Source organism: Carcharhinus amblyrhynchos, chromosome 31, assembly GCF_965287045.1.
Source record: "Carcharhinus amblyrhynchos chromosome 31, sCarAmb.v2.hapA, whole genome shotgun sequence".
NCBI lineage: Eukaryota > Metazoa > Chordata > Chondrichthyes > Carcharhiniformes > Carcharhinidae > Carcharhinus > Carcharhinus amblyrhynchos.
In genome coordinates, this window is record NC_137354.1 from 17,245,087 (window position 1) to 17,269,714 (window position 24,628).

General features: G+C 46.3%; 1 protein-coding gene across 1 annotated transcript in view; it reads right to left on the minus strand.

Annotated features, from left to right (window-relative positions):
• Nucleotides 1-24,628, minus strand: part of wdfy4 (WDFY family member 4) — a 262,215-nt gene that overhangs the window by 178,066 nt on the left and 59,521 nt on the right. The window contains exons 16-22 of the mRNA XM_080215932.1: nucleotides 21,403-21,476; nucleotides 18,804-19,022; nucleotides 13,909-14,087; nucleotides 12,280-12,514; nucleotides 12,029-12,180; nucleotides 7,745-7,856; nucleotides 886-1,076 (exon numbers count right to left, since the gene is read on the minus strand). Coding sequence (XP_080072058.1) covers nucleotides 886-1,076; nucleotides 7,745-7,856; nucleotides 12,029-12,180; nucleotides 12,280-12,514; nucleotides 13,909-14,087; nucleotides 18,804-19,022; nucleotides 21,403-21,476 — 1,162 coding nt within the window. The remainder of the gene's footprint in view (nucleotides 1-885; nucleotides 1,077-7,744; nucleotides 7,857-12,028; nucleotides 12,181-12,279; nucleotides 12,515-13,908; nucleotides 14,088-18,803; nucleotides 19,023-21,402; nucleotides 21,477-24,628) is intronic.

The window sequence follows — 24,628 nt, forward strand, 5'->3', positions numbered from 1 at the left end:
TCCCGCCAAGGCAGATGATGGAATTTGAAATCAGTTAAGCCAGCCACATCGCTGTGGCTCTGGAGTCACATGTAGGCCAGACCAGGTAAGGACGGCGGACTTCCTTCCCTAAAGGACATTAGTGAACCAGGTGGGTTTTTCCGACAATGGTTTCACGGTCATCAGTACGTTCTTAATTCCAGATTTTTTTTTAAAACTGAATTCAAATTCCACCATCTGCCATAGCAGGATTTGAACCCGGGTCCCCGGAACATTAAGTGAGTTTCTGGGTTAATAGTCGAGTGATAATACCATTAGGCCACTGTCTGCGCAATTAGGTTGACAATAAAATGTTGGTCTAGCCAACGACGCCTGCATTCCATGAAAGAATTTAGAAATAAAGGGAATTTAAAAATGTGCGACAATCTTCAGCTCAGAGTCTGTGTTTGTCTTCTGTTTAGCAGATCACTTGGTTTGTGGTTCAGTTCAAAAAGAAGACAAAATCCTCAAGTCAATCTTTGACTAGCCTTCCATTGCGCATCATTCTGATCAAAAGATTGTGCACCGTCAAACATTTTTAATGTTCGTGTAGAGTTAAAAAAAAATCAACTGAGACTTGCACGGGGGTGTGGGGAGGGGAGAGTTTCCTCGTCCCGCCCGTCACGGGAAGTGCAGCAGGTGGGGAGGGGGGTGCGGCCCATGCAGAAGTCCACTGACTTCAGGTGGGACTTCCCAGTTCTGGGGCAGGCAAGGCCAGAAAATGCCCCCCCACCCTTTACACCTGAAACCGATATGGCCTCTTGAAATTTTATAAACTTCAAGGCTCAATTGCATTTATTAGAATCCCACAAGACAACTGCTCAGCTACCAATAAACTTTGGGTCATCTGCAAGTTGGTCCATTTACCCTGTAGCCTCCGATGCGTCGCATCTCTTTTTCAGACAGCGTGCTGCTATTGAGAACAGATATCAGAACCTTGACAGCTGCGTACATCTCATGGTCGTCAGAAGCCATGGCAACGAGGCCTAATATCACAGCGGGGCCACCGACAAACTGCAAGCAGTTGGCAGCCGGATTTGAAAAGAACGTTCTGACTCCTAAAGAAAGGATAAATCACGGCTGTTGAGTGTTCACTTCGCGAAGGAATTCAAACCAAACTTTTGAGACACAGTTCCGTGCAGAGGTCAACGGTTCCCTTGCCCTTCAGAAGGAATCGGACATGGTATAAGTAACAATACGTAGAGGGGCTGATTAGATCCGTCTCTCGCTGCTTTTCAATTATACCTTTGCGCTGATAGGCTAAAGCATTATGAAATTTGAACATTTGCATGCGTTTGACCAATACTGCTCTGACCAAGACAATTTTTTACAGATGCATCACAGAAAGTGTTTTATTTTCTGGTTGAATCACAGCTTGGTATGGCTCTTACTCTGTCCCAGATGGCAAGAAACTACAAATTGTTGTGAATGTAACCCAGTCCATCGCGCAAACCAGCCTCCCATCTATTGACTCTGTCTACATTTCCCGCTGCCTTGGAAAAGCAGCCAGCAGAATCAAAGACCCCACACACCCCAGACATTCTCTCTTCCACCAAAAGAGAAAATGTTGGAAAATATCGGCAGGTGAGACAGCATCGGTTAGGAGAGAAAAGAGCTGACGTTTCGAGTCTAGATGACCTTTGCCAAAGCTTTGACAAAAAGTCATCCAGACGTGAAACATCAGCTCTTTTCTCTCCTTACAGATGCTGCCAGACCCGCTGAGATTTTCCAGCATTTTCTGTTCTTGCTTCAGGCTCCAGCGTACGCAGTATTTTGCCTTCAACTAAGAAGTTCAAACCCTGAGACCAACTTTCTCCAGGATACTATAAAACCTATTACCAAGCCAATAGACCAAATCCAAGTTTTTACAAATTAATGTTTGATGAGGTTCTGTCCTGGGAAAGAGAATTGCAGATTGATACTTTGGAAGTATTTCATTGGCCGCAAAGTGATTGGTGATGCCTTGAGGTGGTGTGAGGCATTGAATCATAAAAATCGCTACAGCGCAGAAAGAGGCCATTCAGCCCATCGCATCTGCACCAACCACAATCCTACCCAGACCCTATTCCCATAACCCCACATATTTACCCTGCTAATCCCCCTGATAATTTAGCATGGCCGATCCACCTGCTCTGCACATCTTTGGACTGTGGGATGAAATTGGAGTACCTGGAGAAAACCCACGCAGACACAGGGAGAACATGCAGACTCTGCACAGGCAGTCATCCGGAGTTGAACCCGAGTTCCCTGGCACTGTCAAGCAGCAGTGCTAACCAATGTAGCACCAGGCCACTGCGTAAATGCAATTTTTTTTTCATGAAAGAACATAAGAAATAGGAGCAGGATTAGGCCATCTAGCCCTTCGAGCCTGCCCCGCCATTCAATAAGATCATGGCTGATCTGAAGTGGATCAGTTCCACTTTCCCGCTTTCTCCCCATAACCCTTAATTACCTTGTCTATCAGAAATCTATCTACCCGTGTCTTAGATATATTCAACGAGGTAGCCTCCACCACTTCAATGTTCGAACCACTTAACGTTTGATGAGGCTCTGTCCTGGGAAAGGGATTTAAAGTTTATTTATTTATCAGTCACAAGTAAGGCTTACATTAACACCGCAATGAAGTTACTGTGAAATTCCCCTTGTCGCCACTCTCCGGCGCCTGTTCAGGTCACTGCACCTAACCAGCGAGTCTTTCGGGCTGTGGGACGAAACCGGAGCACCCAGAGGAAACCCGCACAGACACGGGGAGAATGTGCAGACTCCACACAGACTGTGACCGAAGCTGGGGATCGAACCCGGTCCCTGGTGCTGTGAGGCAGCAGTGCTAACCACTGTGCCGCCGTGCTACCCACATTTATGCAGCAAGTTACTTATAATTCCTGTATAACAAATTAATCTTTTTTTTTCTGACGTGCACTTTGTTATAACATAGGGAACATCGGGTTCAAATGTACACAGTAAGGCCTTTCAAACAAAGAACGTGTGGTTGACCAACTAACGTGGACACAGCAGCACTGGATGAGGTCTTTGTGCTGGCTGGCACACCAGAAGAACTCCCTGTACTTTTTCAAATAGTTCTTCTAGATATTTAAGCTCCTCAAGAGCTGGTACAAAGGGTCTCACTGTAAAGTCCCATCTGAAAATCATCACCTATAACACTCTGTCAGTTCTGCAGTGAACCATCTGCTTAGTCTGCGGGTTGCAGTCCTAGAGTGGGACTTGAACTCGCAACTTACTGTTTTCGTGGCAAGATTGCTACCAGTGGGCCAGACTGGCACTGCGGGGCCATTTCGCTGTAAACCTTTAATATTAAAGGTGCTATAAATTGGTGCGTGCCAGGTAAAATATTGATCTATTTTGCTGTTTTTAATTAAAGGATTTACTCAAAGGGGATGGAACGCACTGTAATTGCTACAATAAACTAAACCGATCCAAAATATTTCATCAAAAAGTCCTGAAAGGTCTTGATGACTTGTTTACAGCAGAATGTTGTCACAGTATGGGGTAAATAATGATACAGAAATTAGGCAGGGCAATTTGTCCAGGACCTCAGCCTTTAGTAGGTCTGTTCATTACAGAAGGCACCGAGGGACCTTTTCCAGGCTCGGTTCAGTCGTGCAGGGCAGACAGGGGCTTGGGTTTTGTCGCCTCATTCAAGAGATGAAGGGAGCCATTTCCACGGACTAATTACAGCAATCAAATAAATAACGAGGATTATCTTCAAAACGACTCCCTTATCAATCTCGGCGAGCTCTCGGGGTCTTGTCAATCCTTCAGCAATACTTCCACACCAAGCCATTTGCTAATCCCTTGTATCCTATCTGATGGTAATGGCGGTGGCACTGGGCCAGAACGATGACTTAGCCAAGTTTTTCCCAGCAAACCACCTTATAGGAAGATATTTTAATCAGTGCAACGTTACAGTCACGGAACAGCGTCTTCTTTTTGGAGTTATAAATGAATAAAGAAACGCACAGGAAAGATGTTTAAAATGGAGGACAACTTGCGTGTAATGTAACCAAATCTCAGGCCATCCCAGAATACTTTACAGCTAATGAAGTGGTTAGCACTGCTGCCTCGCGGTGTCAGAGACTCAGGTTCATTTCTGGCTTTGGGTCACTGTCTGTGTGGAGTCTGCACATTCTCCCCGTGTCTGTGTGGGTTTCCTCCTGGTGCACCGGTTTCCTCCCACAGTCCAAAGATGTGTAGGTTAGGTGGATTGGCCGTGCTAAATTGCTCCTTGGTGTCCAAAGGTGAGCGGGGTAGGTGGATTGGCCATGATAAGTTGCCCCTTATGTCCATAGAAGTGTAGATTAGGTGGATTGGCCATGATAAACAGCTCCTTCGTGTCCATAGATATGTAGGTTAGGTGGATTGGCAATGCTAAATTGTCCCTTTGTGCCACAGGGGCTAGGATTTGATTTATAATTTCACACGTATTAGTGTAAAGTGAAAAGTATTGTTTCTTGCACACTATATAGACAAAACATATCATTCAGAGAGAAGGAAAGGAAAGAGTGCAGAATGTAGTGTTACATTCATTGCTAGAGTGAAGAGAAAGATCAACTCAATGCAAGGTAGGTCCATTCAAAAGTCTGATGGCAGCAGGGAAGAAGCTGTTCTTGAGTCGCTTGGTACATGATCTCAGATTTTTGTATCTTTTTCCCAAAGGAAGAAGGTGGAAGAGAGAATGTCCAGGGTGCGTGGGGTCCTTGATTATGCTGACTGATTTTCCAAGGCCAACCAGCCTCCCATCCATTGACTCTGTCTACACTACAGGGAAGTGTAGACAGAGTCAATGGATGGAAGGCTGGTTTGCGTGATGGATTGGGCTTTACTCACAACCCTTTGTAATTTCTTGTGGTGCTGGGCAGAGCAGGAGCCATACCAAGCTGTGATAAAACCGGAAAGAATGTTTTCTATGGTGCGTCTGCAGAATTTGGTGAGAATTGGAGCGGAAATGCCAAATTTCCTTAAGAAAGTAGAGGCATTTGTGGGCTTTCTTAACTATGGGACCAGGGCAGGTTGCTGGTGATCTGGACACTTAAAAACTTGAAGTTCTCAGCCATTTCTACTTTGTCCCTGTTGATGTAAACAGGGGCATGCGTGGAGTTATGGGGATAGGGCTAGGGTGAAATTGTTGTTGGTGTAGTCTCAATGAGCTGAATGACCTCCTGCTGCACTGCAGCAATTCTAATGATTGGATTCTATGAATGTAGGAAATATGGCAACCAATTTGTGCACCGCAAGCTCTCAAAGAGAACCTCGGCTCTTTATCAAATAATGTTATGGGGCCCCTTGTCTCAATCTGAGAGGGAAGATGAGGCCTGGTTTCAATGACCCATCCAAAAAAATGGCACCTCCAATAGTGGAGCACACTCACAAAGGGTGCAACGTCAGGCTGGATTATGTGCACATTCAGCCTAGCACTGCGCCCTTTTCTCTCAGTTTGAGACAAGAGGCCCCACAGCATTATTTGATAAAGAGCCAGAGTTCTCTTTGAGAGCTTACTGTGCACAAATTCTGCACTCTCTCCTTTCCTTCTCTCCAAACGGTATGCTTTGTCTGTATAGTGAGCAAGAAACAATACTTTTCACTTTATACTAATACATGTGACAAAATAATAAATCAAATCCATTGTCATCTACAAACTTACTTATCATCCTCCCCACATTCTCATCTATGTTACTTGTACGTATTATGAACAATAAGGGACCTAGCACTGATTCCTGTGGTACACCACTGTAGACAATGGCTGCCAGTTACACCACCACTTGTCTCCTATCACTAATCCAATTTTGGATCCAACTTGCCAAGTTACCCTGGATCCCACGTGCTTTTACCTTCTTTCAGTCTCCCAAGTGGTTTCTTGCGAAAGACATGGTTAACCCTGCTGCTTCACAGCTCCAGGGACCTGGATTCGATTCCCCACTTGGGTCACTGTCTGTGTGGAGTTTGCACATTCTCCTCATGTCAGCGTGGGTTTCCTCCCACAGTCCAAAAACGTGCGGGTTAGGTTGATTGACCACACTAAAAATTGCCCCCGCTTAGAGTCCTGAGATGCATAGGTTAAAGGGATTAGTGGATCAGAGGGATGTGGGGATAGGGCCTGGGTGGGATTGTGGTTGGTGCAGACTCGATGGGCCGAATGGCCTCCTTCTGCATTGCAGGGTTTCTATGAAGACATTCATTCAAATCCTAATCCCCGTTCACAAAGGGGTAATTTAGTATGGCCAGTTCACCTAATCTACACATCCATGGACATCAGGGGCAATGTGGCATGGCCAACCCACCTAACCTACACATCTTTGGACCATGGGATGAAACCGGAGCACCTTGGTGGACCTGAACCCACCAAGCCCTGCACAAGAGTGCTACCACCGAGAGACGGCTCCGCTGCAAGTGAGGGCAGAGAATTTAATGTTCAGGAAAATCCAGCTGGCAGGAACGGGCAGAAAATTTCCACCCAGGGTCTTTTAAAACTTACCCCAAGGGGGAAGACGTTGGTGTGGTCGGGGGTGGGGGGGGAGACAGCACCACTGACAGTACAGCACTCCCTCTGCACTCCATTGGAAAGCCAGACTAGATAACAACGTTCAAGACCTTGTGTGGGGCTTGAAAACTGCACCCTTGTGATTCAGCGTGTCATCATCATCAGCTGAGCCGCCAGTCCCCAAAGCTAAGCAGCCCACTTGTACATGACGAATATCCACTTGATGTATGCAGAGCCGCACACACATCCCAGTCAATCAGCACTTTAGGGACAGGCAGAGAGGGGAAAAAAAGCACTTCCCCATGAGATATCGGAGGTGGGTGGTGAAGCGTCTTGTTCTCTTCTTAGTAAGCAGAACTGGTCAGCAGTCAAACTTAATTTATTAAACATCATTTAAAATTAGCGTTTACAGTAAGTGAAAAATATTAATTTTCTAGAGAGAGAAAAAGAAAGAAAGAGAGACAGAGAAAAAGAAAGAAAGAGAGACAGAGAAAAAGAAAGAAAGAGAGACAGAGAAAAAGAAAGAAAGAGAGACAGAGAAAAAGAAAGAAAGAGAGACAGAGAAAAAGAAAGAAAGAGAGACAGAGAAAAAGAAAGAAAGAGAGACAGAGAAAAAGAAAGAAAGAGAGACAGAGAAAAAGAAAGAAAGAGAGACAGAGAAAAAGAAAGAAAGAGAGACAGGCAGATAGAGGGAGCGGGGGGGGAGAGAGACAGAAACAATGCAGACTCGAATCAAAAAGCTTGTACAGGATTCAAGACAGATGAACAGAATCGAACTGACTACATCACCCTTATTAACAATGTAGCTTTCTGACTATCTGTGTTTTTAAAGAGCTGGGTACAAACAGTGTCTCGCTGCATAAACAATTAGCATCTGCGACCATGAAAGCTTCATTTTACCTTTTGAGAAAGCCCGTTTATCTCATTGTACTTTAAAAGAATGTAGCCAATTTCTAAACTCAAACCTCAGAATTCCAAGCTGAGTTTTAGAATGTGGCCAAGTTAGCTTTAAAGCTTAGCATGATTGGTTACATTAGGCAGAAATATCTTCAAATAAAGCCTTTTAACTGAGGTAAACCATACAGAGGATCCCACAGTTGGGTCTGATCAACAACAGGAAGTATCCCAAATAACTGATCCAAGATTATTTCTAACCTAACAGCACATCTATCTTTTGCCCCTTTAGTTCTTATTTTTTTTGAAGCATTCGTACAATTTACGATTCCTTACCAAAGAAGCTCGCAATCGGCGCCCCGATTGTTCGGGCGGGACCTGGGAGGTGGCTGGCCGTATTCTTTGCCAGAACGATGGGCATGGCGTCATCTCGCGATGAAATTCCCAACTGCTCCGAGCAAAAGGGGAGGGAAAACGTTGCAACGTCAGTGCCAGAAAATTGGAAACATCTCAGCATCCCCCACGCGTCCTCACTGAAGGTGAAGCCGGAATGAGGATTTCCCTCCTGTCTCTCCTTCCTTTTTCTCGTAATCAAGGCACTTGGCCACCAAATGAGCAACGAGAAAGGCAACTGCTTTGTTGCTAATGGTGAAGGATGGGCAAAGCTTCACATACGCACATCCAAACAGCAACGGCTGACATTTATGTAGTGCCTTTCATGCACTTCAGGAATAACAATCAAACAACATATTCTGGAATTCTTTGAGGATGTGACCAGGAGAGTGGACAAGGGTGAAGCAGTGGATGTTGTGTATCTGGATTTCCAAAAGGCTTTTGACAAGGTCTCACACAAGAGATTAGTGCACAAAATTAAAAATGATGGTATTGGGGGTAATGTATTGACATGGATAGAGATCTGGTTGGCAGAGAGTGGGAATAAATGGGCCCTTTTCAGAGTGGCAGGCAGTGATTAGTGGGGTACTGCAGGGTTCAGTCCTGGGACCCCAACTATTCACAATATACATTTGTGATTTGGACGAAGGAATTAAATGCAATATCTCCAAATTTGCAGACGACACTAACCTGGGTGGCAGTGTGTGCTGTGAGGAGGATGCTAAGAGGTGGCAGGGTGACCTGACCTGGCTGACAGAGTGGGCAGCATCTTGGCAAATGCAACACAATGTGGATATATGTGAGGCTATTCACTTTAATGGCAAAAACAGGAAGGAAGATTATCTGAATGGTGGCAGTTTAGGAAAAGGGGAAAGTGCAACATGACCTGGGTATCATGGTAGAACAGTCACTGAAGGTTGGCATGCAGGTACAGCAGGGGATGAGGAAAGCTAATGGCATGCTGGCCTTCATAGAACATTACAGGTGCAGCAGGTGGTCAGGAAGGCGAATGGGATGCTGGCCTTCATAGCGAGGGGGATTGAATATAAAAGTAGGGAGGTCTTGCTGCAGCTGTATAGGGCATTGGTGAGGCCGCAGCTGGAGTACTGTGTGCAGTTTTGGGCGCCGCACCTGCGCAAGGATATTTTGGCCTTGGAGGGAGTGCAGAGGAGGTTTACTAGGCTGATACCGGAGTTGAGGGGGTTGAGCTATGAGGAGAGGCTGAATAAACTAGGCTTGCACTCGTTAGAGTTTAGAAGAATGAGGGGAGATCTCATTGAGACGTATAAGATGATGAATGGGATGGATAGGATAGAGGTGGAGAGACTCTTCCCGCTCAAAAAAGACAGTAGGACTAGGGGGCACAGCCTCAAGATAAAGGGGAGGTGGTTTAGAACAGAGTTGAGGAGGAACTTCTTCACTCAAAGGGTGGTGAATCTCTGGAATTCTCTGCCCGTTGAAGTGGTGGAGGCTGCCTCGCTAAATATTTTTAAGAAGCGGGTTGATGGGTTCTTGATAAGAGAGGGGATTAAGGGTTATGGGGAGAGGGCGGGAAAGTGGAACTGAGCCACGACAGATCAGCCATGATCTTATTGAATGGCGGGGCAGGCTCGAAGGGCTGGATGGCCTACTCCTGCTCCTATTTCTTATGTTCTTATGTACAGGCCCTTCGGCCCTCGATGTTGTGCCGACCTGTGAAACCAATCTAAAGCCTATCTAACCTACACTATTCCAATATCATCCATATGTTTATCCAATGACCATTTAAATGCCCTTAATGTTGGCGAATCCACTACTGTTGCAGGCAGGGCATTCCACACCTTTACTACTCTAAGTAAAGAACCTACGTCTGACATCTGTCTATGTCTATCACCCCTCAATCTAAAGCTACGTCCCCTCGTGCTAGCCATTTCCATCCGAGGACAAAGGCACTCACTGTCCATCCATAGCAAGAGGATTTGAGTATAGGAGTAGGGATGTCTTGCTGTAGTTATACTGAGCCTCAGTGAGGCCACACCTCGAGTATTATGTGCAGTTTTGGTCTGAGGAAGGACATTCTTACTGTTGAGGGAGTCCAGCAAAGGTTCACCAGACTGATTCCTGGAATGGTAGGACTGACATACAAAGAGAGATCGGGTCAACTGGACTTGTCCTCGCTGGAATTCAAAAGAACGAGAGGGAATCTCATAAAATCCTGATGGGACTGGACAGGCTAGATGTGGGAAGAATGTTCCCGCTGTTGGAGAAAGTCCAGAACTAGGGGTCACAGTCTAAGAATAAGAGGTAAGCCAGTCAGGACTGAAATGAGGAAGAACTTCTTCATTCAAAGGGTTGCGAACCTGTGGAATTTTCTACCACAGGACGTTGCTGAGGCCAGTTTGTTAGATATGTTCAAGAGGGAGCTGGATGTGGTCCTTGCGACTAAAAGGGGTATGGAGAGAAAGTGGGCGTGGGATACTGAAAGTGCATGATCAGCCATGATTACGTTGAATGATGGCGCAGGCTCGAAGGGCCGAATGGCCTACTCTTGCATCGATTCCTCTATGTTTCTATCGGACAATGGGCTTGGATTCCCCCCTCACCCCCATGCTCCCACAGTATATTTTATAGTAGCTGCCATCAGCCAGCAGCGCATTTTCCAGCCCCGCTGCTGTCAATTGCTTTTCCCATTGCTCACGCCCTCTGCAGCCAGTGGCAGGTGTGGGAGTCACCATTGGCGGGACTGGAAGAACTCATCGGCAGGAAGGACCGGAAAATGAGTCACATGAGGAGTCATTAGGGTAAAGGAGTGGTCGCAGAGGTAGGTTTTGAAGAGAGGTGGGGAGGTTTAGGGAAGGAATTCCAGCAGTTGGGGCCTAGACTACTCAAGGCCAGTAAAAAGAAAATCATTGACATACAAGAGGCTGGAACAGGAGAAGCAGGTTGTAGGAGTTGGATTGAATCATTCCAACTAGCCTCCAAGGAAAAGAGATTTCTGAGCAGTAAAACAAAGTTAATAAGATATTCAACCCTTTTTAGCCATTAAAAATGAACACAGCTGCTGGAAAGATCAACCGTTGATGCTTAAGAGAACAGAATAGAGACAGCACTCAATTTTTGCCTGTGGAATAAAAGACTATTTCCATTGCCCTCCTCTCTCCTTTCATCCTTTATCTTTGATTTCGTGAAATCATAGAATCCCAACAGTGCAGAAAGAGGCCATTCAGCCCATCGAATCTGCGCTGGCTCTCTGACAGCGCTTTCTTCAATGTCGAGAAAAGAGGAGGAAGTTTCGCCGCAACCACTTCCTGTGCAAAGGCAGCCCCAATTCTCCAGAGCGCGTGGGAAGAAATTCCTCCGAATGCCTTCTCTCAACCGCAGCGACAATGTTAGATTGGAGGGTGACAGGGTGGCACTAATGGTTAGCAGTGCCGCCTCACAGTGCCAGGGACCTGGGTTCGATTCCCGACTTGGGTCACTATTTCTCCCCTATGTCTGTGTGGGTTTCCTCCAGGTGAAGATATGTAGGTTAGGTGGATTGGCCATCCTTAATTGTCCCTTCGAGTCTGCACTTCTCCCTGTGTCTGCGTGCGTTTCCTCTAGGCGCTCTGGTTTCCTCACACAATTGCAGTGTTAATGTAAGCCTACTTGTGACACTAATAAATAAACTTTAAACCCTTCATCATTGGCTCCAGAAGAGGAGAAGATGGACTAAAAAGGAGGAAAATTATCTCCTTGAATCTTCTGATAAAAAAGAACTCTCTTAAATCTTCTCTTAACCTTCTCCAATCCAGTGGGACAAATTCCAGTCTCAATTAGAGTTGCTTTTGAATGAGTTTGCCCCTCATTTTACACTTTTAAATCGGATAAATCCGATTGGTTATACATAGAATCCCCTATAATGCAGAAGGAGGCCATTTGGCCCATCGAGTCTGTACAATCCAACCTTGGCCCCACCTCCATAATCCCACATATTTACCCCACTAACCCCTCTAACCTAAGCATCCCGGGACACTAAGGGGCAATTTAGCGTGTCCAATCCATCTAACCCGCACATCTTTGGAGCATGGGGGAAACTGGAGCACCCAGAGGAAACGCTGGCAGACACTGGGAGAAAACTCCACACAGACAAATGACCCAAGCCAGGAATTGAACCTGGGGCCCTCTCACTGTGAGGCAGCAGTGCTAACCACTGTGCCACCAGGCCACCCAAAGACAAATGTTGTTAAAACGAATTAGTGGACATACCTCACTTGATATTAACCGGCTATCCACTTCATTATAATGATTTCTGATATCTTTAATGGTCATGACCGCTGATGATACTACATTGATACTGAAGGATAATTTCTCTTCCGACACAAACACCGAGGGCACTGATGTGTTGGTTAAATCATCGTCTGCAGGAAAGGAAAGATTTGTTTTAAACAAAAGGGAGCGAAGCATCTCAAGGTAGTGGGTGAAGTAGATCAGTGTCTTAAATTGATACATCAACCTACCAGGTAAATGAACAGACTGGAAATTGCCTAAGTAGTTGGGTCCCAATTGGTGAATGGCTTGGACAGTTTCTGGAGGGGTCACCTCTTCGAACAAGCACGTTGGGCCCAGACGCCAAACCAAAGAGGATTGCTGCTTCCAAATCTGCGGAGTCCCAATAATTCCATGTACGTCAATGACAGCTGATGATGAATCCCCAGAAAAATACATCCCTGGAAACGTCTGAATGTATTGTATCTGTTAACAGAGCGGGGATTCAGAGTTACTGTGAGGAATTGGCATTGCACTAAGTACACTATTATCTTCTCATTTCATATCGGTATTTAACTAATAGACTACCTTGACGATTTTCTTCTTCGGGGTGGCACATTGGTCAGCACTGCTTCCTCACAGCACCAGGGACTCGGGTTCGATTCCCGGCTTGGGTCACTCTGTGTGTGCGCGCGTGCGTGGAGTCTGCACATTCCCTGCGTGGGTTTCCTCCCACAGTCCAAAGATGTGCGGGTTACATTGATTGGCTATGCTAAATCGACCATTAGTGTCAGGGGGATTAGCGGGATGAATAGGTGGGGTTAAAGGGATTGGGCCTGGGTAGGATTGTTGTCAGTGCAGGCTCAATGGGCTGAATGGCCTCCTTCTGCACTGTAGGGATTCTATAATTCAAAGCAAGCAACCCTGGAATATCCTACATATCTACACGTTATTAAAGGTTTTGTACAGAGAGCACAATCGCTGCAGGTGCAGGAAGTGAAACAAGAACAATTCTTGCCCACAAACCTGATTTTCTATTGAAGGAACCAACCACTTAGGATAGGGGCCAGAGCATTACTTTATTTATTCATTCGTGGGACATGGACATCACTGGCTGGCCAGCATTTATTGCCCATCCCTTGTTACCCAAGAGAAGTTGAGAGTCAACCACATTGCTGTGGCTCTGGGATCACATGTAGGCCAAACCAGGTAAGGACGGCAGATTTCCTTCCCTAAAGCACATTAGTGAACCAGATGGGTTTTTCCGACAATGGTTTCATGGTCATCAGTAGATTCTTAATTTTAGATATTTTTATTGAATTCAAATTCTACTGCCTGCCATGGCGGGATTCGAACCTGGGTCCCCAGAATATTAGCTGGGTTTCTGGATTAATAATCTAGTGATAATACCATTAGGCCTTCGCCTCCTCACCAATTATGAAAGGGGCAGAGGGTTTACGAAATGAGGACGCAACAAGAACCAAAATGATGCAAGTTTGAGATTTTGAGGCTTTTGAATACTGAAGGGGGTGGGATAACAGTTCTGCAAATGACCCATCCACAAACTGTTACTTTCTTAGAACATTGATGCGGGGATGCCAGTGATGGGCTCAGTAAATTCTCACAACACCGGGTTAAAATCCAACATGTTTATTTGGAAACACGAGCTTTCAGAGCGCTGCATGACCCACCTGACGAAGGAGCAGTGCTCCGAAAGCTTGTGATTCCAAATTTACCCGTTGGACTTTAACCTGGCGTCGTGAGACTTCTTAGAACATTAGAAGCTTTCACGAGGGAAAAAATAAAGTGATTTCATTTTGCGACGTTACAACGGAAATGGGACGTGTATAAAATCACATTAATTCAAAAGTAAAATCCACCTTAGCGGTTCCTATGACATTTCCGTTTAAATACGCCAGCACGGTGGTGTTCTTCCGAGCGTCCTTGCTCAATACCACAGCTAAGTGATGCCACTGTCCAATCAGTAAGTACTTGGAGATGTTGAACTCCACAGAGGTCAATGCTGAAGATTGCTGAGTCGAGCCTGAGTCACTCCAATCTAAAGTGCACAAGAACAAGAGAAAAGGCACCCTCAGCTGGGGGTATCGAGCATATCCTGTAGAGTTCAAATACAGAGTGCCCCTTTGGACCATTTCCCTCCCTCTTATCCCTTTAAGAGAGCTTTTATTGACCACTCGGGAAGCAAATCGTCTTGGAGGGTGTGGGAAGCCAACACTTTGGCTGGTGGAGTTTTACACCAGTGGGATTTTCTGGTTTCCCCCTCTGGTCAACCTGCTTCTGAATGGCCATAAAATCCAACAGTTTGGGCCCTCAGCCATGCCATTGGAAAGGGAGTGGAAGCCATAGTTTTCTCCAGCAGCAAGGAAAAGGGATCCAGAATATACATATCTGCAGATAGTTCTTGAAGAAACTTGAAAAGAACCAACTGTAGAGTTGGCTGATTATCCTCCATTTTCTTTTTGAATCAGGGGGCAGGGGAGGGGCTACTTATGAATGGAAAAAAAATCCAACATCAACAGTTACAGGCAGTGGGGTAAACTTTGATTAAGTTTTAAGTTTATTTTCTTAGTGTCACAAGTAGGCTTACATTAACACTACAATGAAGTTACTGTGAAAATCTCCTAATTGCCATACTCTGGTGCCTGTTCGGGTACACCGAGGGAGAATTTAGCATGGGCAATCCACCTAACTAGCACGTCTTTCGGACTGTGGGAGGAAACCGGAGCACCTGGAGGAAACCCATGCAGGCACAGGGAGAACGTTAAGGCTCCACACTGACAGTGACCCAAGCCAGGAATCGAACCTGGATCCCTGATGTTGTGAGGAAGCAGTGCTAACCACTGCGCCATCCCATAATTCTGTGCAAACTGTCAGCCACACTTTCTACATTAACACTTCAAAAGTACTTGGTTGGCTGGTGAAGTGACCTTGATGTTGTGTGGGATGCCGTATAAATGCAGGACTTCCACTCATAGAATCCCTACAGTGCAGAAGGAGGCCATTCAGCCCATCAAGCCTGCACCGACTTTCTGACAGAATATCTTATTCAAGCCCTCTCTTCCATCTTATCCCCATAACCCCACATATTTAACCATGGCTAATTCCCCCTAACCTACACATCTTGGGACACTAAGGGGCAATTTGCTATGGCCAATCTACCTAACCTGCACATCTTTGAAGTATGGGGGGAAACCTACTGTGCTAACTCCTGTGATCTGCATGGGGAATCACTAACTGACCCCCCCCCCCCCCTCCCCAGTTGGCCTTGTTGAATATGAGCTCCCTGGGGATTGGAAATTAGCCAACCAGGTGGAGCTCGTATACCGAGCCTTATATAAAGCAAGACCCTGAGAGGTTCCATTAACCTTTTAATCCCAGTTGGGGCTCATCACAGGCTTATGGGTTGTGTTTAATTTCATTTTGTGCAGCAAGAACACAGTTCCTTCACAGCCAGCTCCTGGAGTTATTATGCCTAATTTAAACATGGGGCAAAAGTGCAAACTCCACAGTCACCTTCAGCCAGAATTGAACCCAGGTCCCAGGAGTTGTGAGGCAGCCATTGTGCCAGCCTGTATGTCTAATGAAGATGGCAGCTTGAATTCTATAACCACACTGACCATACTTGGGTCTTAACATCAGAAAAACAGTCATGTCTGTTTCCTTCACATTGATATATGGTGTTTCAGACAAGTAGGCTTCACTTTTGTCTCAGAAGATTATATGTGCAGGCCAAACTAAGGAGACAGAGTTGGATCTTTCTGTGCGTCGCTTTGGTCACCTTGAGCTGCCGGACTCGCCTGTCTCTCACCCACACTGTTAGGCAACGCTGCGTAGCCTTGAACTAAGAGATGAAAAATAAACTGAAATCTCAGCACTCTTGTTCCCAAAATCCTGAGTAAAATTAAAACAGTAAATTATTTTAAATCCAACCCCCACCATCACCGCAGGATAATGCTGAATAGAATAATATTGAAGTGGGAAAAGTTTAAATATTTTAGAAGGGATACTAATTACTCTACGTCACATGGCATAACTCTTGTCACAGAAAAGGATTATCATAGAATCTCTTACAGTGCAGAAGGAGGCCATTTGGCCCATCGAGTCTGTACCAAACACAATCCCACCCAGGCCCTATCCCCTTGCATTTACCCTATAGCTAGTCCCCCTGACACTGAGGGGCAATTTAACATGGCCAATCCACCTAACCCGCACATCTCTGGACTGTGGGAGGAAACCCACACAGACACGGAGCAGAATGTGCAGACTCCGCACAGACAGGGACCCAAGCCAGGAATCGAACCAGGGTCCCTGGTGTTGAGAGGCAGGAGGGCTAACCACTGTGCCACCTGTGCAGGTTGCCTCCCGCCTGAACTTGCTGAGCTACTGAATAAGATGCAAAAAAGAAATTGACTAGAATGATATCAGGTGAATGGTTAGACCTATCAAGATGGATTAGAGCTCTTTCCCTGCTAAGGATTGATGGAAATCTTCATCTTGGGAAAGGGATTGTTAATAAGGAGGAGGTGTTCCCACTTGCAACTGAGAGCAGAACCGATGTAAGATAGTTACTGATCACTCTAATGGGCAAATCAAAAAAAGCTTCTTTAGCTAAAGAGTAGTTAGAATATGGGGTTCATGACCCCATGGGGTGGATGAGGTGAACAGCACAGATGCATTCAAGGGGGGAGAAATAAGTGGTTAGCGCTGCTGCCTCACAGTGCCAGGGCCCCGGGTTGAGTTCCAGCTTTTTGTGTGTGTGTGTGTGTGTGTGTGTGTGTGTGTGTGTGTGTGTGTGTGTGTGTGTGTGTGTGTGTGTGTGTGTGTGTGTGTGTGTGTGTATATATAGAGTTTGCATCTTCTTCCTGTTTTTGTGTGGGTTTCCTCCGGGTACTCCGCTTTCCTTCCACAGTCTGAAGATGTGCAGGTTACATGGATTGGCCTGGCTAAGTTGCCCCTTAGTGCCCAAAGATGTGCAGTTTAGGTGGTGGATTGGCCATACTAAATTCCCCCTTAGTGTCCAAAGATGTGCAGGTTAGGTGACTTGGCCATGCTAAATTGACTCTTAGTGTTCCAGGATGTGTGGGTTAGGGAAATTAGCAGGGTTAATATATGGGGTTGCGGGGTAAGGCCTGGGTAGGATGCTCTGTTGAATAGTTGGTGCAGCTTCGATGGGCTGAATGGCCTCCTTCTGCAGTGCCGGGTTTCTAATAGACTTTCAACAAAGATGGTTTGGAGGAGGATATTGTCGGGCCAGTTAAACAGAATGGCCAGTTTCTCCATTATGAATACTTTCACAGTTCTCTCCTATCCATTTGTCTTGAGCAGTGCTGCTGCTCTGTCAGTCCAGTCTGAGTGCATGACCAGGCTATGAACCATAGGATAACTGACCTGTCCTCCCACACACACTTTCCAGCAAGATCGGCCATTGGATGGAGAGCAAACCCCTATTCAATAATCCTCTCCTCAAATCAAGGGCACTGATGCCTATCGCAATTGTGCCCCCTCCACCCTGATGGAGACTTAAAGTAGACGAACTGGAATGTTCCTTCACTACATGGTTCAATCTTACACTAAGAAAAGCATTTGCTACTTCAGTGCCTAATGGAACTTGTTTTTCATTCATTCATGGGACATGGGCACCGCTGGTTGGCCAGCATTTATTGCCCATCCCTAGTTGCCCATGGAGGGCAATTGAGAGTCATGGGAACTAGGACCAGAAGTAGGCAAATTCAGCAATTCGAACCTGCTCCGCCATTCAATCAGATCATGGCTCTCCTGGTCTCCAATCCTCCTCCCCACCGGATCCCCTTACCCCTTTTGTTAATTAAAAACAGATCTATTTTATTCTTGAAACCATTCAATGATTCAGGCTCCACTGTGCTATAAGTTAATCACATTGCTGTGGCTCTGGAGTCTCATGTAGGTCAGACCAGGTAAGGATGGCAGATTTCCTTCCCTAAAGGATATTAGTGAACCAGATGGATTTTTCTGACAGTGGTTTCATGAATTCAGTAGATTCTGAATTCCCACTATTTTTTATTGAATTCAACATCCATCATCTGCCGTGGCGGGATTCGAACTCGGGTCCCTAAAACATTAGCTGGGTTTCTGGATTAATAGTCTACTGATAATACCTCGAGATAATTGCCTCTCCAGAAGTGCCAAGGAACAGAAAGAAAATCTTGTAACGCCAATAGCAAATTTACCGTTACAACAAAATTGTGCACAGTTGCGGTCTGCTTATTTAAGGAAAGATATAGTGATATTGGAGGCAGTTCAGAGGGGGTTCATGAGATTGATTCCAGAGATGAGGAGTTGTGGTACGAAGAGAGGTGGAACACTTTAGGCCTATACTCTCTGGAATTAAGAATGAGGGGAGATTAAATTGAGGTACACAACATGATAAAAGATATGGTTAGAGTAGACATGGACCGGATGTTTCCTCTTGTGGGACATTCTGGGATGTGAGGTCTTAGGATAAGGGGCAGCAAATTTAAAACAGAGTTGAGGAGAAACTACTTCTCCCAGAGGGTCGTGAATCTGTGGAATTCGCTACCCCAAAGTGTGGTGGATGCTGGGATGGTGAGTAAATTTAAGGAGGAGTTAGACAGATTTTTAATGGGTTGAAGGGTTATGGGGAGAAGGCAGGAAAATGGGGATGAGGAGCAAATCAGCCATGATCGAATGGACTCGATGGGCCGAACGGTCTAATTCTGCTCCTACACCTTATGAAGAAGGGATAGTAACTCTGTACCTAAGGGTTCGAACACTTCCTCCTGGGTGGAAATGACCAATCGCTCCGCCGGTGCCGAGATTCGGATTGACAAGCAGGTGAAGTCCTTCTCCATCTTGGACGTGTGACGGAAGAGGGTGAGGAAACGTACCGGGTGGGCCTCGAAAGCAGAACTGAGGCTGATGATGGAGAACCAAGTGGAGTAGGTGAAGCCGGCAGCTGGTGGAAAGCCCCGGCAACCTGAGAGCACCAAAGGGAAGTCAGGTCACAAAAGCAGAAGTTAAACCAGTAAAACCTATCTGCATTTCTCACCGACACTTATCCCAGAGGCTAGAAGGTGCTGGCCCGTTCTCTATCCCTGTCACCTGGTGTTGGCATCAGAGACCATCAGCTCAGGAACACACTTCACTCAGAAGGTAAGAAGAGTGTCATAGTGCCCTCCTAGCTATTTTAACACTGGCCTCCCACTTTCTAGTCTCTGTGAAATTCGATGAGTGCATCTAACTGGCCTCTCATGCCACACTCCCGCTGCAGAGAGGCCGGAGAATTTAGCACCTCGCCAAGTCTCCGCTCACCGTGATGGGACGGTAAGAATTAGCACGAACGGTAGTAAGATTCTGGCCAGCTCCTCCAAAGTTCTGCACCCTGACTCACACAAGACTTTGTTCAACCCACATTCATAGAATGGAATCCTGACAGTGCAGGAGAAGGCCATTCGGCCCATCGAGCCTGCCCCAGCAACAATCCCACCTGACACCCCCTGTATTTACCCTAGCTAGTTCCCCTGATACTAAGGGGCAATTTAGCACGGCCTATCAACCTAACCCACACATCTGTGGACTGAGGGAGGAAACCGGAGGAAATCCAGGCCAACAAGGGGGCGAATGTGCAAACTCCACACAGACAGTAACCCAAGGTTGGAATCGAACCCGGGTCCCAGGCGCTGTGAGGCAGCAGTGCTAACCATAGTGCTGCCCTTCTGGCACTTGCTACCCGAAAATCCAGGTGAGCCTTCTGTTTAAAATCACCATCTTTGTTTTCAAATTCCTCTCCCTTTTTCTGTACCCTCCTGCAACCCTAAAATGGGGGTAATACAGTGGGTTAGCACTGCTGCCTCACAGTGCCAGGGACCCGGGTTTGATTCCCGGCTTGGGTCACAGCCTGTGCGGAATCTGCACATTCTCCCCGTGTCTGTGTGGGTTTCCTCCAGATGCTCCAGTTTCCTCCCACAGTCCAAAGGATGTGCTGGTTAGGTGCATTGGCCATGCTAAATTCTCCCTCAGTGTACCCCAACAGGCACCAGAGTGTGGCAACTAGGGATTTTTGCAGTAACTTCATTGCAGAGTTAATGGAAGCCTACTTGTGACACTGATAAATAAACTTTAAAATCCCTCCAGATTGCTGTTCCCAGTCATCTGTCCATCCCTGATCTGCTTTACGTTGGAACGTGTTATGCAAACCTGTCCCCACCACACAAACAGATCATGGCTGATCATCGAATTCTACACCAGGTTTTTGTCCCCCATTCTCCTCATATTCCTTGATGTCATTAATCTCCAGAAATCCATCAATCTCTGTCTTGAACGTACTCAGCGACTTGGCCTCCACATTCCTCTGGAGTAGAGAATTCCAAAGGTTCACCACCCCCTGACTGAAGAAATTCCCGCCGAGAAACACCTTGGAATGCCTCACCATGTCAAAGATGCAGTTAGAAGTGTCAGCCGTGGAAAGCACTTTCACCTCCTGGTCATGAGGTTGGAGCGGGGGGGGGGAGGGTTCAAGTCCCACTCAAGGACCTGACAAAATCCTGCACTGACACTCCAGCACTGTACTGAAGGGGTGCCACCTTTTGAATGGGATTTTAAACCAAGACCATATCTGTCCATTCGGGTGCAAGGGATTCCATGGCACTAAGGTGAAAAAGTGCAGGGGGAGGGGGTTTCAGTGCTATTTACTGGGCTTTACCATGCTCAATTTGATTCTCTACATTAAAACCATGACTACACTGATTGTGTTGCACTGATTATTAAATAGGATAAACCAATATTCATAAAAACAATTTAAATGTACAAAAAGTCTTTGGGAAAAATGGTTTGACTAAAGAATCTCTGCTATGTCTATTAATACTCTGCTAATAATCATGTAAAGAGAATAGAATCACAGAAAACTACAGTGCAGAAAAGGCCCTTCGGCCCATCAAGTTTGCACCAATGCCTGAAAAGCCCTGACCTGCCCACCTCATCCCATTAACCAACACTTGGCCCATAGCCCTGAATGTTATGATGTGCCAAGTACTCATCCAGATACTTTTTAAAGGATGTGAGGCATCCCACCTCTACCACCCTCCCAGGCAGCGCATTCCAGACCCTCACTGCCCTCTGGGTAAAAATGTTTTTCCTCAAATTCCCCCCAAGCCCCCCACCCCTCATTTTTAACTTGTGTCCCCTCGTGACTGACCCTTCACCTAAGGGGAACAGCTGCTCCCTCATCCACCCTGTCCGTGCCCTTCATAATCTTGAGCACCTCAATCAGGTGTTCTCTGCTTCAGAGAAATCAACCCAAGCCTATCCAACCTCTCTGGATAACAATAGATACAATGAAACTGCGGTAAAATACTCACCATCTCCAATCCCACCAGCAATTGGGGATTCTGCATTTACCCCCACTGTCGCCAGTGTAGGTAAAAAACAGCACCTAATAAAAACAGAGTGAGAGTTAGGCCTGCATTCAAGGACTGACAAGATCTGAGATCATTTTCTCTTTGTAATTTAACATTAACAATGTCATTTTACATTAGTTGGTCTTTAGCTCACCCTGGGCTGCACAGCCTCCCTACACTGTCATACTCAACGGCGAGTACTGCCCTGTACTCTCGTACTGAAAGGGGTGCATAACGTGAGCTGTTACCTTCTCATCCTCCCTTCCATCCTGTGTTGGAGCACTTTAACCCTCTGGTCACCATCAGTAACATCAGGGACATGTCTCATGGGCATGCAGAAGCCATCTAGGTTGCCCCTCCCGCTCCTCTGACATGCTCCTTAAAACCTAACTCTTTGAGCAAGTTCCCCAGCCAGGCATGGACACCCAATAGCATCACCAACATAGATGTGGAGACTTTGCAAATGTGGCGGTAATGCTTATCTAGATAATGCACTCACAAATTGGGTGTCACGGTGGCACAGTTGTTTGCACTGCTGCCTCACACCACCAGGGACCCGGGTTCGATTCCCGACTTGGGTCACTGTCTGTGTGGAGTTTGCACGTTCTCCCCATATCTGTGCGTGGGTTTCCTCCGGGTGCTCCGGCTTCCTCCCAGTCCAAAGATGTGCGGGTTAGGAGGACTGGTCATGCTAAGTTGCTCCTTAGTGTCAGGGGACTAGCTAAGAATGATGTTATGGGGATAAAAGCTGGATGGGATTGTGATTGGTGCAGACTCGATGGGCTGAATAGCCCCCTTCTGCACTGTAGGATTCTATGAATCTACGATAAACTGCCCCCTAATGTCCAAGATGTATAGATTAGATGGATTGACCATGCTAAATTGCCCCTTAATGTCCCAAGATGTGTAGGTTAGATGGATTGGCCATGCTAGTTTGCCCCCTAATGTCCAAAGATGTGTAGGTTAGGTCGATCAGAGGGGTAAATATATGGGGTTAAGAGAATGGGACTGAGTAAAATGTTCTGTTGGAGAGGGTGTGCAGACTTGATGGGCTGAATGGCCTCCATCTGCACTGCAGGGATTCTTCTATTCTAAAGCTTCATCAGCAAACATACAGCCTCTCTGTACATGAGGGGCCAAGGGCAACAGACAGACGGCAGCACTAACACCTCAAAGATCTCCTACGGGTCACACACCATCCTATATCATGGCTTGTTTATCAGTCCTGGGTCACAATCCTGGAACTCCCTCCCTAACTGTGCGAGATCCCCTTCATTACATGGGTGCAACAGGACATAAATACCCATTACCACTTGCTCAGGGCAGGGCAGGGCAGTAAATACCAGCTTTGTTGGCCACACCTATATCCACAGGATGATTCTGTTTTAAATGCTGAGTGGGGCTGCTTCATTCTCACAAGCATTTATGTTTTGTGTACACACCTGGCATTGTTATTAAATACCCTGTGCCAACCTGGACTGGCAAAGCTATCAACCCTAACTCTGGCAATATGAAAAATTCAATGCACACAAACAGCAAGGCACCGTCGCCACCGTAATCTCCCTTCCTCTAGATCCGCCATCTGCTGACACACCACACATCCAAAGTTAATAACTGTAATTACAACACTGGGAGTGCCAGACATTGAACAGAAGCCAGGTTCAATACGCCTTCGCAACTCTACTTGTCATTTCACAACTGGCTGAGGAAAAAGTATCCGACCCAGCACCAACCACTCGCGAGGGTTGTCTTTAGGTATCGGACCACAAGGGGTTAATTACAATTTTCCTGATGCCCCCTTACTGCAGGGTGGCACTGTTCCCCCACACCCTCTGACCCAGAGAGTCCACCCAGTTCCACAGACTCAAACACAATGGCTGGAATTCGCCAATCTCTTTCATCCAGCGAGAATTTAGCACTCAGCCAAATCTCCAGTCACTGCAGTGGGATCGGGAAATCCCAGCCGTGGATCGCAAGGTCGGAGAATTTCGATCATAATCTACCTATTTATTTATTAGTGTCACAAGTAGGCTTACATCAACATTGCGAGAAGTCTCACAACACCAGGTTAAAGTCCAACACGTTTATTAGGAATCACGAGCTTTCGGAGCACTGCTCCTTCATCAGGCGAGTTACGAGCATCGTCCCACCTGATGAGGGAGCAGCACTCCGAAACCTCGCAATTCCAAATAAACCCGTTGGACTTTAACCCGTGAGGCTTCTTACTGTGCCCACCCCAGTCCAACATCTCCACATCATATATTAACACTGCAATGAAGTTACTGTGACAATCCCCCAGTCGCCACTCTCTGGCTCCCTGTTCGGGTGCACTGAGGGAGAATTTAGCATGGCCAGTACACCTAACCAGCACTGTCTTTCGGACTGTGGGAGGATGCCGGAGCACCAGGAGGAAGTCCACGCTGACAAGGGGGTGGGAATTTTACGGGAATTGAGTGGGTAGGTCTGTTGACCTCCAGCAGGATTTTACAGTTTCAGGATGAGCCAGGCCATAAAATCTCACCCGGGGAGAACTCTGGACAGTCAGTGACCCAAGCCAAGAATCGAACCCGGATCCCTGGCACCGTGAGGCAGCAGTGCTAACCACTGCGCCACAGTGCTGCCCAATGTCAGCTAGCAGTTCTAAGCAAGAGCAGTTCTAAGCAAGAACCCTATTTTATCTTCCCTTTCAGGAGGATGTCAAAGATCTCACAGCATTCAAAAAAAGAGGGTTCACATTGTGTTTTGGCCAACATTCATGCCTCAGTCAATACCACAAACAGAATACCATTGCTGCTTGTGGGACTGTGCTATGCTTAAATTGGTTGTATCTCTCCCTGCTTAACTATTGTTATGACATTTCAAAAGCACTTTACTTGGGCTCTTTGGATAGTGAAGGGCACTATATAAATGCAAGAACTTTTCTTCATAATCCTGCCACGTGAAGTCACTCAGATCATCATCTTTCTCTTCATCGATTACACTTCACATTTGTCTCTGCCTTCTTAATTCTTTACTCACCAATCATATTCTTACCAGCTTCAATATTGAATCAGATGAATTTAATTTAAAGTTTTATTTGTTCATGGGACATTGGCATTATTGACTGGCCGGCATTTATTGCCCATTAGTGAGTAATCAGTGAAAACCATTGCCTGGGGGAGTATAGAGAGCACAGGGAGAGTTCGGG